The sequence below is a fragment of the Oculina patagonica genome, chromosome 5 (genome assembly GCF_052425735.1).
Source record: "Oculina patagonica isolate OP01 chromosome 5, crgOcupat, whole genome shotgun sequence".
Lineage (NCBI taxonomy): Eukaryota > Metazoa > Cnidaria > Anthozoa > Scleractinia > Oculinidae > Oculina > Oculina patagonica.
The window spans coordinates 22,049,723-22,062,686 of record NC_135762.1 but is presented as its reverse complement, the minus strand read 5'-3'; the positions used below and the strand labels follow the sequence as shown (position 1 = coordinate 22,062,686).

Below are 12,964 nucleotides of genomic sequence, written 5' to 3'. Positions count from 1 at the left end.
CGCCTCCCCCTCTCCCACAACTCTGTATTCCTCCAAACTTTATCCCAAGATCCATCATACTTAACTTCTTTTTATGGAAATGGAGATATTTATAAAATAAATTACCCCATGCCACATCTTCCCCACCCCCACACCCTCAAAGGGTCTCACAAAGCAATAATAGATGTTTCCATTCCCTATTTTCTACCACTGGAAATAAGACACCATTTATACTGTGTTAAAGAAATAAGCAGCTTTTCCTCAAATCAAAACTCAGAAACACTTTTAATTATAAGCTTGAATTGCTAGTAACTTACACTGATTCCTAAAGTGGGTCCAATTTTAAATGTACAACACTTCTGTATAATAAGTACATCGATAACTACATGCCTAAAAAATCAAGTCTAAATTCCCATTTTAAATTGCTTAAGATTTCGCTGAACAACAACTTGTTTAAGTGAAACACTGCCAATAAAGTTTTTTTTTTGCAGTTAGCTAATTATTCTTCGGCTTCCATTGCCACTTGACTCGTGCTAGGAACAACATAGTCTCCCTTCCTATAAGCTCTCATCTCCTCGTTATATCTTTCCCGATCATCTTTTGCCATTTGCTCGTACTTTTCCTTCTCCTTCTCTTCCATCTTGGCCCACATTTCTCCCAGCATTTTAGCTGAAACTGACTCCTGGGGATTCTCTTCTTTCATTTTGGCGCGAACTTCCTTGCTAAAGAACATGAACGAAGACCTAGTAAAGAAAGTCAATAGAACGAAATAAAGTAAGCACAAGTTTATTTTACTGAATAAGCCGTTGACTTTATTCCATAATTACCTCGACAAAGGTAAACGTGATAAACGTGAGCTTTATATTGAACTCAAATGGAACATATTTTGTCCAAAAAAACCGTCAACGAATCTGCCCGATCAAACTTAAAATTCTGAAACCAAAATGGCGCCTTCATATAAATTCTCGATAAAAAAATACAATTCGCTTACGCTAAAAGGCTTTGCCATAAGGCTTTTCCATCACAACACACAGAACTAAACGCACAAATGTACAAGCTTATATTTCAAAACTTGCAAGAAATGATTCCGGTTATAAACCTCCACTTACAAATTCGTAGCTTTCACAGATTATTTTAAGTCTTAACTCTAGAAAATTTTGCTGGATTTCTTTTGCCTCTTTTTCTGAGTAGTTTTAATTTTAGCGCTACCTTAAATTTTTCTCACGAGAACTAAAAACTTGAATTTATATGCTTTCCATGCCTTGTAGTCAAATAAACTCTACTCACACTCCTCTTTTAGGTTCATTTGGGTCTTTCATCTTCTTCTCCTTTCGAGTCTTCCTTCCACTAGCTTCGACTTTAGGCGGTGTATAGTTTGCCATTTCGTTGTCGTACCTTATCTTGTCCTTCTCTGCAGCCTCTTTATAACGTTGCTTATCCTCTTCACTTAACGACTTCCACTTTTCTGCGCAGGCTACCATAAACGCTTGCTGAGCCATAGCTCCCGGCGGTTTCTCTGGGGTTTCGGCGTCGTTTGCTGCCGCTTCGGCTTCTGATTTCTTCATGGTTTCTCTTTCTTCTTTGACAAAACAGTTGTAGGCGCTCAATTTCCCCTTGGGTTTGTTTGGGTCCTTGCGTTTCGACATTATACACAGTGTTTAGAAACGTGTGTTAGTCCCTTTCTTAGTTCTGTAAGAAAGTTTAGCAGTAAACTTCAGCTATATAGGAAAAGCGACTGTGAAACGTGCAAAGCTTCAGAACCACTATGCACCCACTGCCAAGCTGTAGAACGCTTCTGATTGGTTCGCTTTCGCGCCGTTTGCTGTACTATACAGCCCTTGCCAAGAATCACAGGCTCCCCAGCTGAGCGTTGAATGTGCTCTAGCTCACTGCCTCCAGCATTCTAAATAGAAATTTGAAAGATTTGTCGCTGAAAACGCATTAACTTGCTGTTGTTATGTATGTTTCTTAGCTTATGTGCCACTGAGATAATTTTGAGCGATTTCAGAGAGTTTTTCTTTCATAAACTTTCACAGCAAGAGCGAGCTTGGGATACCTGTGCTGCTGTATAATAAAAAGACCTAAAAAGCCTTGAAGTTTATTTTTCGGCTTACACGTATACACTGAATGAAAACACGTGGAATCTTACCTTGGGTTAAAAATTTCGTGAGGACTCCTCAGCATGTAGCTTAAAACATATTTTTAGAAATTGTTAAGATCTTTTCCTCCATGTTGAAAAAGGTGTCAACGCGACGCAAAATACAGGAGGTTTTTATGGCAATCCGATGTAAAGTGTGACTTTCTTTCAATGTTCTTTTCAGTTTTTTGCAGGCTGGCAGCCTCTGTCCAAAAGCGCACGTGGGGGAAGGGAAGGGAAGGTAAACTAAATAAAACAAGAGCAAAAGACGTCAAAATGCAATACAATATACCAGCTATAATGTCTTATAAAAATAATTATTATTCAAGAGAGGACTAATATTCTCTCACGGCCTTTAGAACAAAAACAATTTTGTAAACTTCTGTTGTGATATTGCGTGACGAGTCGCTCAAAAAGTGCGGGCAAAGTTGTGACTGGTATTTTTCTCTTCATTGTTCAACCATGTGACATGACGTCACTCGCATGTGTACAACAAACGGGAAAGGAGCGATTTTCAAGATCGGCGGCCAGCGAATGTGATAAGAAGACGAGCAGACATGAACGGATATCGCAGTGAACAGGAAGAACAGAGCTCTACCGTTGGGCAAATTTGCTGCCTCGTAGAAGACAACGACCGCTGTAAGCGCCCTGCTGGCAACGCAAGCTATTCGAAGCGAATTCAAAAGACAGTTTCTCAGAGAAAACTGAAGTTGTCACTCGACGTGAACGTAAGCGAAAATTTCTTTCGATTGAATCCTTTCATAAATCCTATTTTGCTCACCATACTGTACGTTTAAAAGCTTTTAAAAGCTTTAAATCTTAGTAAATGTGTCTCAAATGGTTTCTTTTTAGGCAAGACACATCTATATCTGCGAGCACCACAAAAACATGATTCAAAGCGTTCGTAGTAAAAGAAAACGCAAAGATTCGGACGATGAAAGCGAAGCTGCCGAGGTAAGACGGACAAATTTGCATCGTTCTTATGAAGCACTAGAAATAAATCACTGCTTTATACGACTGTTTGCTTTATGTGTACATGTCAAGACTCGTATTAAAGCTACGTGTATTATGCTTGTGGAACACTTCTTGACGTGTTCTCTTGATTTTCACGCAGGTCGACTTCTGTCAGCTACAGGTGAACACTTTGCGGAGGTATAAACGACATTACAAACTGCAAACCCGGCCAGGATTGAATAAATCGCAGCTTGTTGAGGTATGGGAATGGGACTAAATGATTTTTGGTGTTTTTAATGTTAAATAAGCTTACAACTCTTTCAGGAACACATGTCGTTTCAGCGCGCTTTTAAACAACAGCTTTGCAAGCCAAAAGCTTTCCATCGTTTCATATCACTAAAACTGCCCTTTTATGTAGTCAAGTTTAAATCACTGAACCGCATTTCAAACTTTCTCAAAGTGCAAATAATCGATCTAGTTATGGGCATACAGCAGTGTCGATATGGAGCTACAACTAAAAATTTTTATCTTTGTGGCGCTTGGGCCTCAGGGGGTAGTGGTAGGGGTAGAAGCGGAGGAGGGGGTGGGGGTGCTGTTGTTATCCTCTGATCTTCCCATACTTTATTATGTCCATAATTGTATGCAGGTATTGTTTAACAAGTACTTCATATATGACTCTGGTTTATTGGCCATTTTCATATTACTTTATACAGTAGAATCCCGGTAACTCGAACTCAGATAACTCGAACAACCCCGCTAACTCGAACAAACTTCCATTTCCCTTGGATTTGACCCCACTTTTCAGTCATTTTTACTTGGTTAACTTGAACTCGGATAACTAGAAAAAACCGGCTAACTCGAACTAAATTTTGTTTTCCTTGATCAAAATTTGGGTCAAATTTACCCCAATAACTCGAATTCTGGCTCTTGCAGCTTGCCACGGATGCCCATTGACAGGGGGGCTGGCAGCTATCTTTGATCTTACCGCTTTTCCGATTTCGATGATCGCCCCAGTTAAGAAATCTGTCAATCATTCGAGAACCGTACGGAGCATGCGCACAATGCCTCGGCAAAAAAGGAAACAACATGGCGTCGCGTGTCGAGTTGACTGTACAAAACGAATTCGCTGTTGGTTATTGCCGTTTACTTCCCGTTATAATTTTTTGTGGCAGTTCTGAGACAATCAAGACTAATGTAATGAAGGATCAGCTCTGTTTTAGGTTAGTAGAGCAGTTAAAAATTTAAATGTGCAAGGAGCGAGTGATTTTCAGGACAAGTTTCTGTGTACATGTATACTGCATGGGCTGAGATTTTCCCAGTCGAGTGTTATCTCATCTTCACGCCTGCACAGCAAAAATAATTATTTCGACCGCGATTCTCCTTCACTTAACAGAAAATTCAGTAACAGTGTCCTTTATTGGCGTCGAAGTGTTTCACGACTGCCCCTGTCAAGTAGAGTTGACCTGCTAAGCTTTATTAAAGTTTACATTTTATATACGTACCTGTCTCAAGTTCTGTGTCTTTATACAAGCTTACACATGTAGTTTGCGTATAAAACATAGAAGTTTTTTTAGAAATTCATCTTCTGATTTACTTCTAGAACCGAATATTGCATATAAAGTGCCGAGTTGCTTTCGGTTGAAAATCGAATTTCAAAGCATTTTCCATCATGTCCATGCGAATGGGCCCACAGGAGAATAAACATTTTCTAAGGTAATCTTAAAGAGATTAAAGATGAATTACAGTCCGTACTGCGCAATCTCGGCTGCAATGTTTATGTGAGCCTCACAAACAAAGCAAAACTAAAAATTACGTGACAAACTTACCTGTTTCTTCATTATTAACGCCAGATATCCTTGCAGAACAAATAATAACAAGTAGAAGAACCTTGACGCTATTTCAAACCGACGTTTCAGCTCATCGGAAGTTCTTGAACGAAGCGAACTGTAATGGCGGACTAAAAAACTTCATGTATGCTGTCACCGAAGTGTAACGTTTCAACGAATTCAAAACAAAAACGTAAACAAACCCCGAGTCTGCGCAGTACGGACTGGAAATCAGCTTTAAGATATTATATTTCGATTTTCTTTTTTTTTTTTCCTTTGCCGGTACAAGATCAAGCTGAAGTCAACAAGGCAAAGAAATCCAAAAAGAATAAATTTCTTCACTTAAATTTAAATGTAAAAAATAATAATAATTGCAGAGAGTATGGCTTCAATTACCTAAACTGTGCAATCTGAAGTGCCTTGCTGACACATACAGGAACCGTTAATTATGTTTTGGGTAAATACTTTGGTTGAACAGGGTTAGAGGGATCACAATTTAATTACAGCATTTAAAGGTGGTAAAGTAAATGCTTGTCTTATGTACTGGAAACACTTCAGCACTGGAAAAATGATAAATTTGCCCATCAACAATGGAATGTCTGTTGCAAACAAGTACATTGACCTACCAAACTTACCGGGTAATTTTGTCTCCCAGGGTTTATTTCACATCTTCAAATGAGCTACTCATGGGGATGCACCCCTTGCCGGTAATAAAAATATTCTACAATATGATTATTGCAATACTGTTTTCCCCCACCCTAAAAATTCTCATCTATCATCTATCACTACTTCCAGGAGACAGTGTAGCCGAGTGGTTTTGGGTACTGGTGTTGTAATTCTAAGATCCCAGGTCAAAATCCTCTACCCAGCAACAAGCTGAATTTGTTCTCGGTTGTCCTGAGATCAAATCCTTGGTCATGCTTTGTAGATAGAGAACTGGTCTGCCTCCTGCTAGTTGGAATTTGTAACTGTTATGTTCATTTAAAATTTTTGTTTCCCTTGAAGTTAAGGGCATGACCACTGTAAACAACTTTAATTTTACATTTTTTTTACATTTACATCTGAAACTTTTTCCTGGTCAGCAGGAAGATTATTCAACTGAATGCGAGTAGAAATTGATTTTTTCTTTGGACAGGTAGGGCAGTTAAGAATCAACAGGTTAAGTAAGTCTCAATAGGATTTTTAAAAGTGTCAGATCCCATGCAGTGTCTCAATTATTTCTCTACCAGGGTACACACATGTACATTTGAGGAGCAGATCCTTTGCAAACTCCACCATGGTATAATTATTTTATTTGTAAAAGCATTTCAAGATAATGCATTGCTAAAAACATTTTAAGTCCCCTCAGAACTCAAGTTTCTTTTTTTTACCTCAAGGAAATACAGCAAACCGTGGTCACTAAGTTTTAGGTGACTGACCATCACTGGAGCATTCTACAACCAACCAGCCTCCTGCAAGTTTCAATTCTCCCCACCGGTGTGATAGGCAAAGTCTAAATGTAAGGTTACCCCACCAGCTTTTTGTCAGTGAGCGCCATTATCACGAAGACTCGACATGCTCAGTTCAAAAGTTTAAATAAAGAAAACTGTTGCAAACATTACCACCTAATCTTACAACACTAATTGAACACTGATGAAAAAATGTTATTGTAACTGGTGCAAAACATAAAATAAAAAATACTGGTAGGCCAATTAAATTTTGATATATTTTATTTCGATAAACTGTATTTCAGTTCCATGTTACTCTAGATATTATTTTCTTATATTCAAATTCTAACTAGGCTCTGAGGCTTAATTGGGAATAAAACAAAACGAGTCATATCAAACCTTCTGCACTTTCTCAATAACAACTACGTCAACTACGGTTTGATCTAAGTCTTACAGAAAAAAAAACTGTCCGAAAATGGCTACTCTTACCGTCATGGCGTCTAGTCCAGAAAAAAAGATCGTTCAGCTTATCCAGTGTATGAAACAATTTAATACTAAAAATATTCTGCTGTGAGATTTCGTTGTCTCAGCGTTGTCTTCACTGGGATGTATAAAAAACGCAGTGGTGGTCCCGTTCGCCGGTTTGCGGCGTAAATTTCACCTGTGATACTTCTTAAAATCGAAATTTAGATAAAAAGTGCTTAAACGAACCCCTGGATGTTCGAACGTGGAAACAGTTCGAGAAACGTTTATGAACCTTCGCAAACGACCGTCCGCCATAAACTTCCGCCATCTTTGTTTTCAATTCAACCGGTACTTAGTCCCACTCGGCCATATTTCTTAACTGGGGCGACTGGGGCGATCATCGAAACTCGTCCCAGACCTCGCTGCCAGCCCCCCCTGCCCATTGAAATATCCCAATAGCTGTTCTTGTCGTGTAATCGGATTTAAACACCTAAACAAACACTAAAGCAATTTGATTTTAATTAGAGCAAAAAATAGATCACATATTTGACAGCCATTTTTCACTCTCGTCATAAGAATGTATGGCCGTGTTAGAGTTTCCAACAAGATAAGTTTAATGTGCACTGTACTGTGTACTGAAGTGCTGAAATTTGATAAACTACCGTAAAAACCCGCAGATAAGCCGCACCTTTTTTCCCAAAATTTTCGCTCGAAATCGGGGGTGCGGCTTATCTGCGGGAACATTCGGAAAAGGTGCCGTAAATTTTCGTGAACTGACACTAATTTATGTAAATTTATGTAAATTAATATGACATAAACTACAAGGGAGTACCGGTCATTACTTTTGCAAGTTTGACAGCTCCTATACTGTTTGCAGTGTCGACAATGGCCTATAACTTAAACAGTAATATTGATACTTTACGAGCGAGAAAATACCACGAGTATTAACGAGTAAGATGGCCTATTGTTTCTTTCTCATTTTGCACTTTGATGGAAAATTTGTCCAACTGATTACAAAACTCTCTTCATGCAACGAGTTTATCTCCAATAGATGGCTCCCAAATCTCTTTAATTTGTCGATATGATAGCCACAAAACGCGAACGCCATCTTGTTTTGCTTTACGTTCTCGCCCTAGTCCCATATTTCGCGCCCGATCGATTGCCTGGTTACTAAGCTACGAACGTTCGGCAAACATAGATTCTTGTTGTTGTCACACAAAAATCTATGGAAAAACTGCGTTGAATGAAGAAATACCTGTCAACAAATGCCAGAAAAAAGATCACCCATAATATGTCAAAGTTGGTTTTCATTGTTAAGTATTAAAGAGCTGAAATTGTGGGTAAGACTGAAGTATTTTCTGTTTCAATGTTTACTGAGTTTACGTTCGATGAAGAACGTAAAGACTCAACTTTGGATTTTTGACTCGACTTTGGATTTTCTTTGATTTACTTCAAAAAACTTTTTTCCCAACATTTGAGTTGTTAAACTCAGGGTGCGGCTTATCTGCGGGTGCGGCTTATACGCGGGTGTTTACAGTATCAATTATTAACTTGGCAAATTAAATATTAAATCGACCCCAATAACTCAAAACGCCGCTAACTTGAACTGTTTTTCGTTTCCCTTCGGAGTTCGAGTTACCAGGGTTCTACACTGTATTTGGCAGAATTATGTGTGTTTTGGTGAATTTTTATCAGCAAGGACACCTTATGAGGCTTATCATAAATAGCATCATTTTCAGTAGGATTCTATCTTGGACATACTGTTTTTTCCAGGCAAATAAGAATGAACTTTTGTGTTTATTCTCAAATATTCTACACACATTCTAAATGAATGGTCTATAGTATGATAACATCAAAGATATTTTAGCCTAGAGCAAAAATCAAAATAATTTTAAAAAACATAATAAAGTTTCAGGGAAAGGTATTTTCAAGTTAAGGCTGGGTTGGACAATATTCATTTGTTTACTGTATTTTTGTCCATCCATGCCTCAACTTAAAACCATCATTTGGCCATCATTCATTCAGTACAGTTGAATCCCAATAACTTGAACCTTCAAGGGAAATTGAAAAAGGTTTAAGACATCGTGTGTTTGAGTTATCAAAGGTAAAATTAGAAAGAAAACAACCTGGGGGGGAATCGGAAAAGGTTCAAGTTATCAGGAGGTTCGAGTTATTGAGGGTTCAAGTTATCGGGATTCAACTGTATTTTACACTGTGGTCCTTGAATAAAAAAAAAAAACAACAAATGTTATTTAACAATAATTGTTCCATGAGTGCCCGTTGGATATGAGATGGTAGATAGCCAACGAGGCGTGAAGCACCGAGTTGGATATCACTATCTCATATCCAACAAGCGTGAGTGGAATAATTGTTTCATTAAAAACATTCAAAGAATTGCAATATTTAAGCTCCACGACTGTTCTTGTTGACGCACATACCAGCCATATTTGTGGTCACTGGTATATGAGCTCATATACCATTGCCTGTCAACCAATCAGAACTCACGAATTGCAATATACCATGGCTGGTTTTTGTGGGCCCAAGGAGGGCACGCAACCTAATTTGGACGCGATATCTCGATTTTGGAGCAAAATTGTTCTGCCAAAATCGATCGATAAATCCTCGTAAACCAATCAGAGTCTATTTCCACTCGAACAAGAAATGGCCATGGCGTTGGCCAGTGTATTCTGTTTTCAAAGTCAAAGTTCGCATCATTGGAGTGTTAATGTACATTTGACACTGTTTGGACGAACTTAATTCACGTTATCCGACGCGAACCGACAGTGAAACCGAAGAAGATAACATCAACCATGTTCTTTTCACGTGAACACTCGCGGCGACTTCATGCAACTTCGGCGCGAGACTGCAGTCGATATGTGCAACAGTAATATCACTGGATTCCAAAATGCATGTGGTGGATTTAAATACGGTACTCGTAGTGGATTCGCAGTGCAGTTTCGCAGTGGATTTAGCCTTTTAGCTACTCAGTGGATTTAGATACGAGTCACAAAGCCTTTTTCCCCCGCCGGCTCCAAAGTTCGAAGGAATGTGCGTCAGACAACGTTTCGCATGAGCGAACACGTGAATGGACTGGCGGTAAATTTTATGCCGACACAAAATGTGTTCAAATTTTACTTTTTATACAGATTTGACCTGGTGAAACTTCATGTCTTCTGCACCTGTAAACTGGATGAAACTGAATGGTTCACAGCCCTTTCAGCCTGTGCCCATTGGGAAACTAATTTTGTACGCACGCGAACTCACGTCATTTGTTTACCGCTAGCCTGCGTTGCAGTTGGACGTGTCACAAAATCCTCACTCGCTATAAACATAAAAGTTTTGTACCTTTTATTTTTTATATGTGTTTTATTACGATGGTTAGCGAATTAAGTGCAGAGGGGTTTAATTTGCGCCAGTTAAAAACACTTGAAAGAGCTGTGGCCGCGGAGTTATTTGATCGCTGTTCAAAACGTGACCTTGCTGTGTATAAATATTTTTCTAAATGATCTGTAAACCCTCCAGTTTCATCCAGTTTTCAAACGTAGAAGATTGTTAACCAAAGTTTAAGTGTCACAAAAATCTTTAAAATGCCTTTTTAATACTTTATCAAAAAATTAAATTTGATAACTTTTGATCAAATTTGTGTTCGGCATAAAATATATTTTATATGACATTTATGACCTTTTATCGCCAGTTCATTTTCGTGATCGCTCTTGCGAAGCATTGTCTCACGTACATTCCTTCGAAATTTGGTACCGGCGGGGGAAAATAGCTTTGTAATAAAACATGAAGAAAAGTTTGCTTGACCAAATAAAACCGGGAAAAAAATTCATGTATGCTATTAACCAAGTGTGACTACAGTAAACCAAAACAATTTCAACAATCAGCAAAGATGTATTCGAAATACCTAGACTGAAGAGGATTCTAGCCCGCACTTCCTAACCGTTGGTTACTCCTAGTAAATAAAAATAAACAGACCCGTGGAAGACTGACCAGTTGGCCACATAAGGGTGGAACAGCAAACACAAATCTATCCAGTGGCAGGGAGGAGGATTTGAATCTGGGACTTCTTGATTACAACTCCAGTGTCCTCACCACTGCACGCTGCCTCCACATAAATATGTAACACATTGAGAAAACGTGACTTATCTACTCTTTTATTTACATTTTAGAGTATCCAGAGACACTTCAAACAGATACCATGTCCCGAAAAGGAAACAGTCACTTACTTCATCTACATGATCAAAACCCACAGGAGCAAGCTGGACCAGAAACCAGACAGTAACTGAGCTGAGGATGATCAGCTATCTCCAATGCCATCTATTCTCAGTATAGCTCCACTGAGGGAATGCAGTGGTGTGGATTAGTCATTTGATATTTTAGTCTGTAAATACATTATAATGTGGTCTTGTAGATATGTATTTAGGTGGAGACTGAGTTGGTCATTTCAGACTGTTGCTATACAGTGTTCTCCCTAGCAATTTGGGAAGGCCAGGGGGTATTCTGACTGTGATTTTCAAATGTCAAAACCTGATCTGTGGAACTTGTTCCCCTACGTTACTACCACTTTTCTGTCTCTTTTCCAGAGTAAGAAATGAACTTATTTACTTTGCGTCAGGCTTTGAGAAGCTTTTTGTTTCTGTTCTGAGCAACCCAAGTCAACTGAGTTCACCATTCTTTCCACCAACCAGGAATTTCGTTTAGTATCCTTTGTATGACACCTTGAAGTGCTGTTGTGTGACAATCTGATAAAGATAGCTGCCGTCCAACAAAATGAATGCATCACAGGTTTGAACATACAGTGTACATACACTGTATTAATGCGAGGGTAAATCACTTTTATAATCATATTAATGGTGAGAAAACGCAGTAAAAATAAAAACCATCCAGTTACATCGACTTCATTAAGTGATTTCTTATTGCTTAATAGGAATTCCCAGTTCCAGATTTCAAATTAAGGTTACGTTGTATTTAATCTTCAATTTTAAACCAGGCGGCAATGATTTTCCTCTGAATCAAGCTCGGCAGCCGGCCTGGTTTTAAATACCTAAGGAGAACACTGCTATAGTGGAATTTCTTGAACCTCCCAATAATTCGGACTAAAAGTTGTTTACTTTGGATTTGTCCTCGACCTATGATTTTCTTTTTACTTCAGTTTCTTAAACCAATCACCACCTTTGGAGGTTAGAGAAAGCAAGATACCACTTTATGTAGGTGTGCAATTGTGGTTCACTTTGGCAGTTTTTAAACGGTTTACTGACAGATATATTACAAGTGTGTTCAAACTTAGTACAGTGGAATTCTGATTTCTGATTTTCAAAGGGAAACAAACATTGGTTAAAGAAATCTGGGCTTAAATGAAAAATACCAAAATTGCAGTCAGGAGTTGACATTAATGCTCTTTATAAATTCTGACGCTGACTTATTTGAGCATAAAACAACGCTCATAATGTACTTTTTTCAAGACGTTTCAACCAAGAACCTTCAGTCTTCTTCAAAGGTTCTCGGTCGAAACGTCTTGAAAAAAGTACATTATGAGCGTTGTTTTATGCTCAAATAAGTCAGCGTCAGAATTTATAAAGAGCATTAAATCTGGGCTTAAAATGCAGTGTTCAACCAAGGGAATGGAAATGTCAAGTTTGCTTCAAGTAATTATGAGGTTTGAGAAATCAGTGGTTGGAGAAATTGGGATTCTACTGTAGTCATTTTCTATAATATTTGTTTTAGTGAAATATGAAGGCAAATACTTATAACATTAAGATGTAATTTTGTTTAATTGATCAGAATGGCTCTCATTGATGTGTACAGTTTAATGAATTTTATAATTGGTATTAAACTGAAAGATTGCCATTATCATCAGTTTCCAGGTAATAGATCAGTACCATCATAACAAGAAATATTCAAAACCACTTTGTAACGAGTGTTGCTATAAAACTGCCCATGGTAAATGTTGATTTGTAATTAAAACGTTGTATGAGTTTGCTCTGTGTCTAAAGTTAATACAGCTGCGACCTTTTGACTCAGTTGTAGTGATCTTCTGTTTCCCAAGAGGTCTGCTAAGATGACTGAAAATGGAATAATAAAATAATTATGTTTCTCTGTATCCTTGTAACCCAAAGATAAGCATCCAGAGTTTATTGCAGCTGGTACAAGCCAAATGCCCAGTAGCCTGTGTT

The 12,964-nt window shown here is 38.3% G+C and overlaps 2 protein-coding genes across 2 annotated transcripts; one reads left to right on the top strand and one right to left on the bottom strand.

The window, feature by feature from the left end:
- Nucleotides 1-239: 239 nt before the first annotated feature.
- LOC144653324 (high mobility group protein B2-like) lies at nucleotides 240-1,723 on the bottom strand. The gene is made up of 2 exons (XM_078513298.1): nucleotides 1,267-1,723; nucleotides 240-722 (listed from the first exon to the last, which is right to left on the bottom strand). The coding sequence occupies exons 1-2, from the start codon at nucleotides 1,623-1,625 to the stop codon at nucleotides 479-481; spliced, it is 603 nt and encodes a 200-aa protein (XP_078369424.1). The 5' UTR covers nucleotides 1,626-1,723; the 3' UTR covers nucleotides 240-478.
- An 861-nt stretch (nucleotides 1,724-2,584) lies between these two features.
- LOC144653326 (histone deacetylase complex subunit SAP30L-like) lies at nucleotides 2,585-12,891 on the top strand. Its single transcript, XM_078513300.1, is given in 5 exon segments — nucleotides 2,585-2,642; nucleotides 2,645-2,844; nucleotides 2,969-3,070; nucleotides 3,231-3,329; nucleotides 10,961-12,891. Coding segments are annotated over 5 exon segments (561 nt in total). The 5' UTR covers nucleotides 2,585-2,599; the 3' UTR covers nucleotides 11,078-12,891.
- Nucleotides 12,892-12,964: the final 73 nt, after the last annotated feature.

What these genes read in the sequence shown, in the direction of transcription:
- LOC144653324 (XM_078513298.1), bottom strand. Translation starts at nt 1,625, where the DNA reads ATGTCGAAACGCAAGGACCCAAACAAACCCAAGGGGAAATTGAGCGCC. An exon ending in AATGAACCTAAAAGAGGAGT is followed by an intron (nt 723 to 1,266) that starts GTGAGTAGAGTT and finishes TTTCTTTACTAG; the next exon opens with GTCTTCGTTCATGTTCTTTA.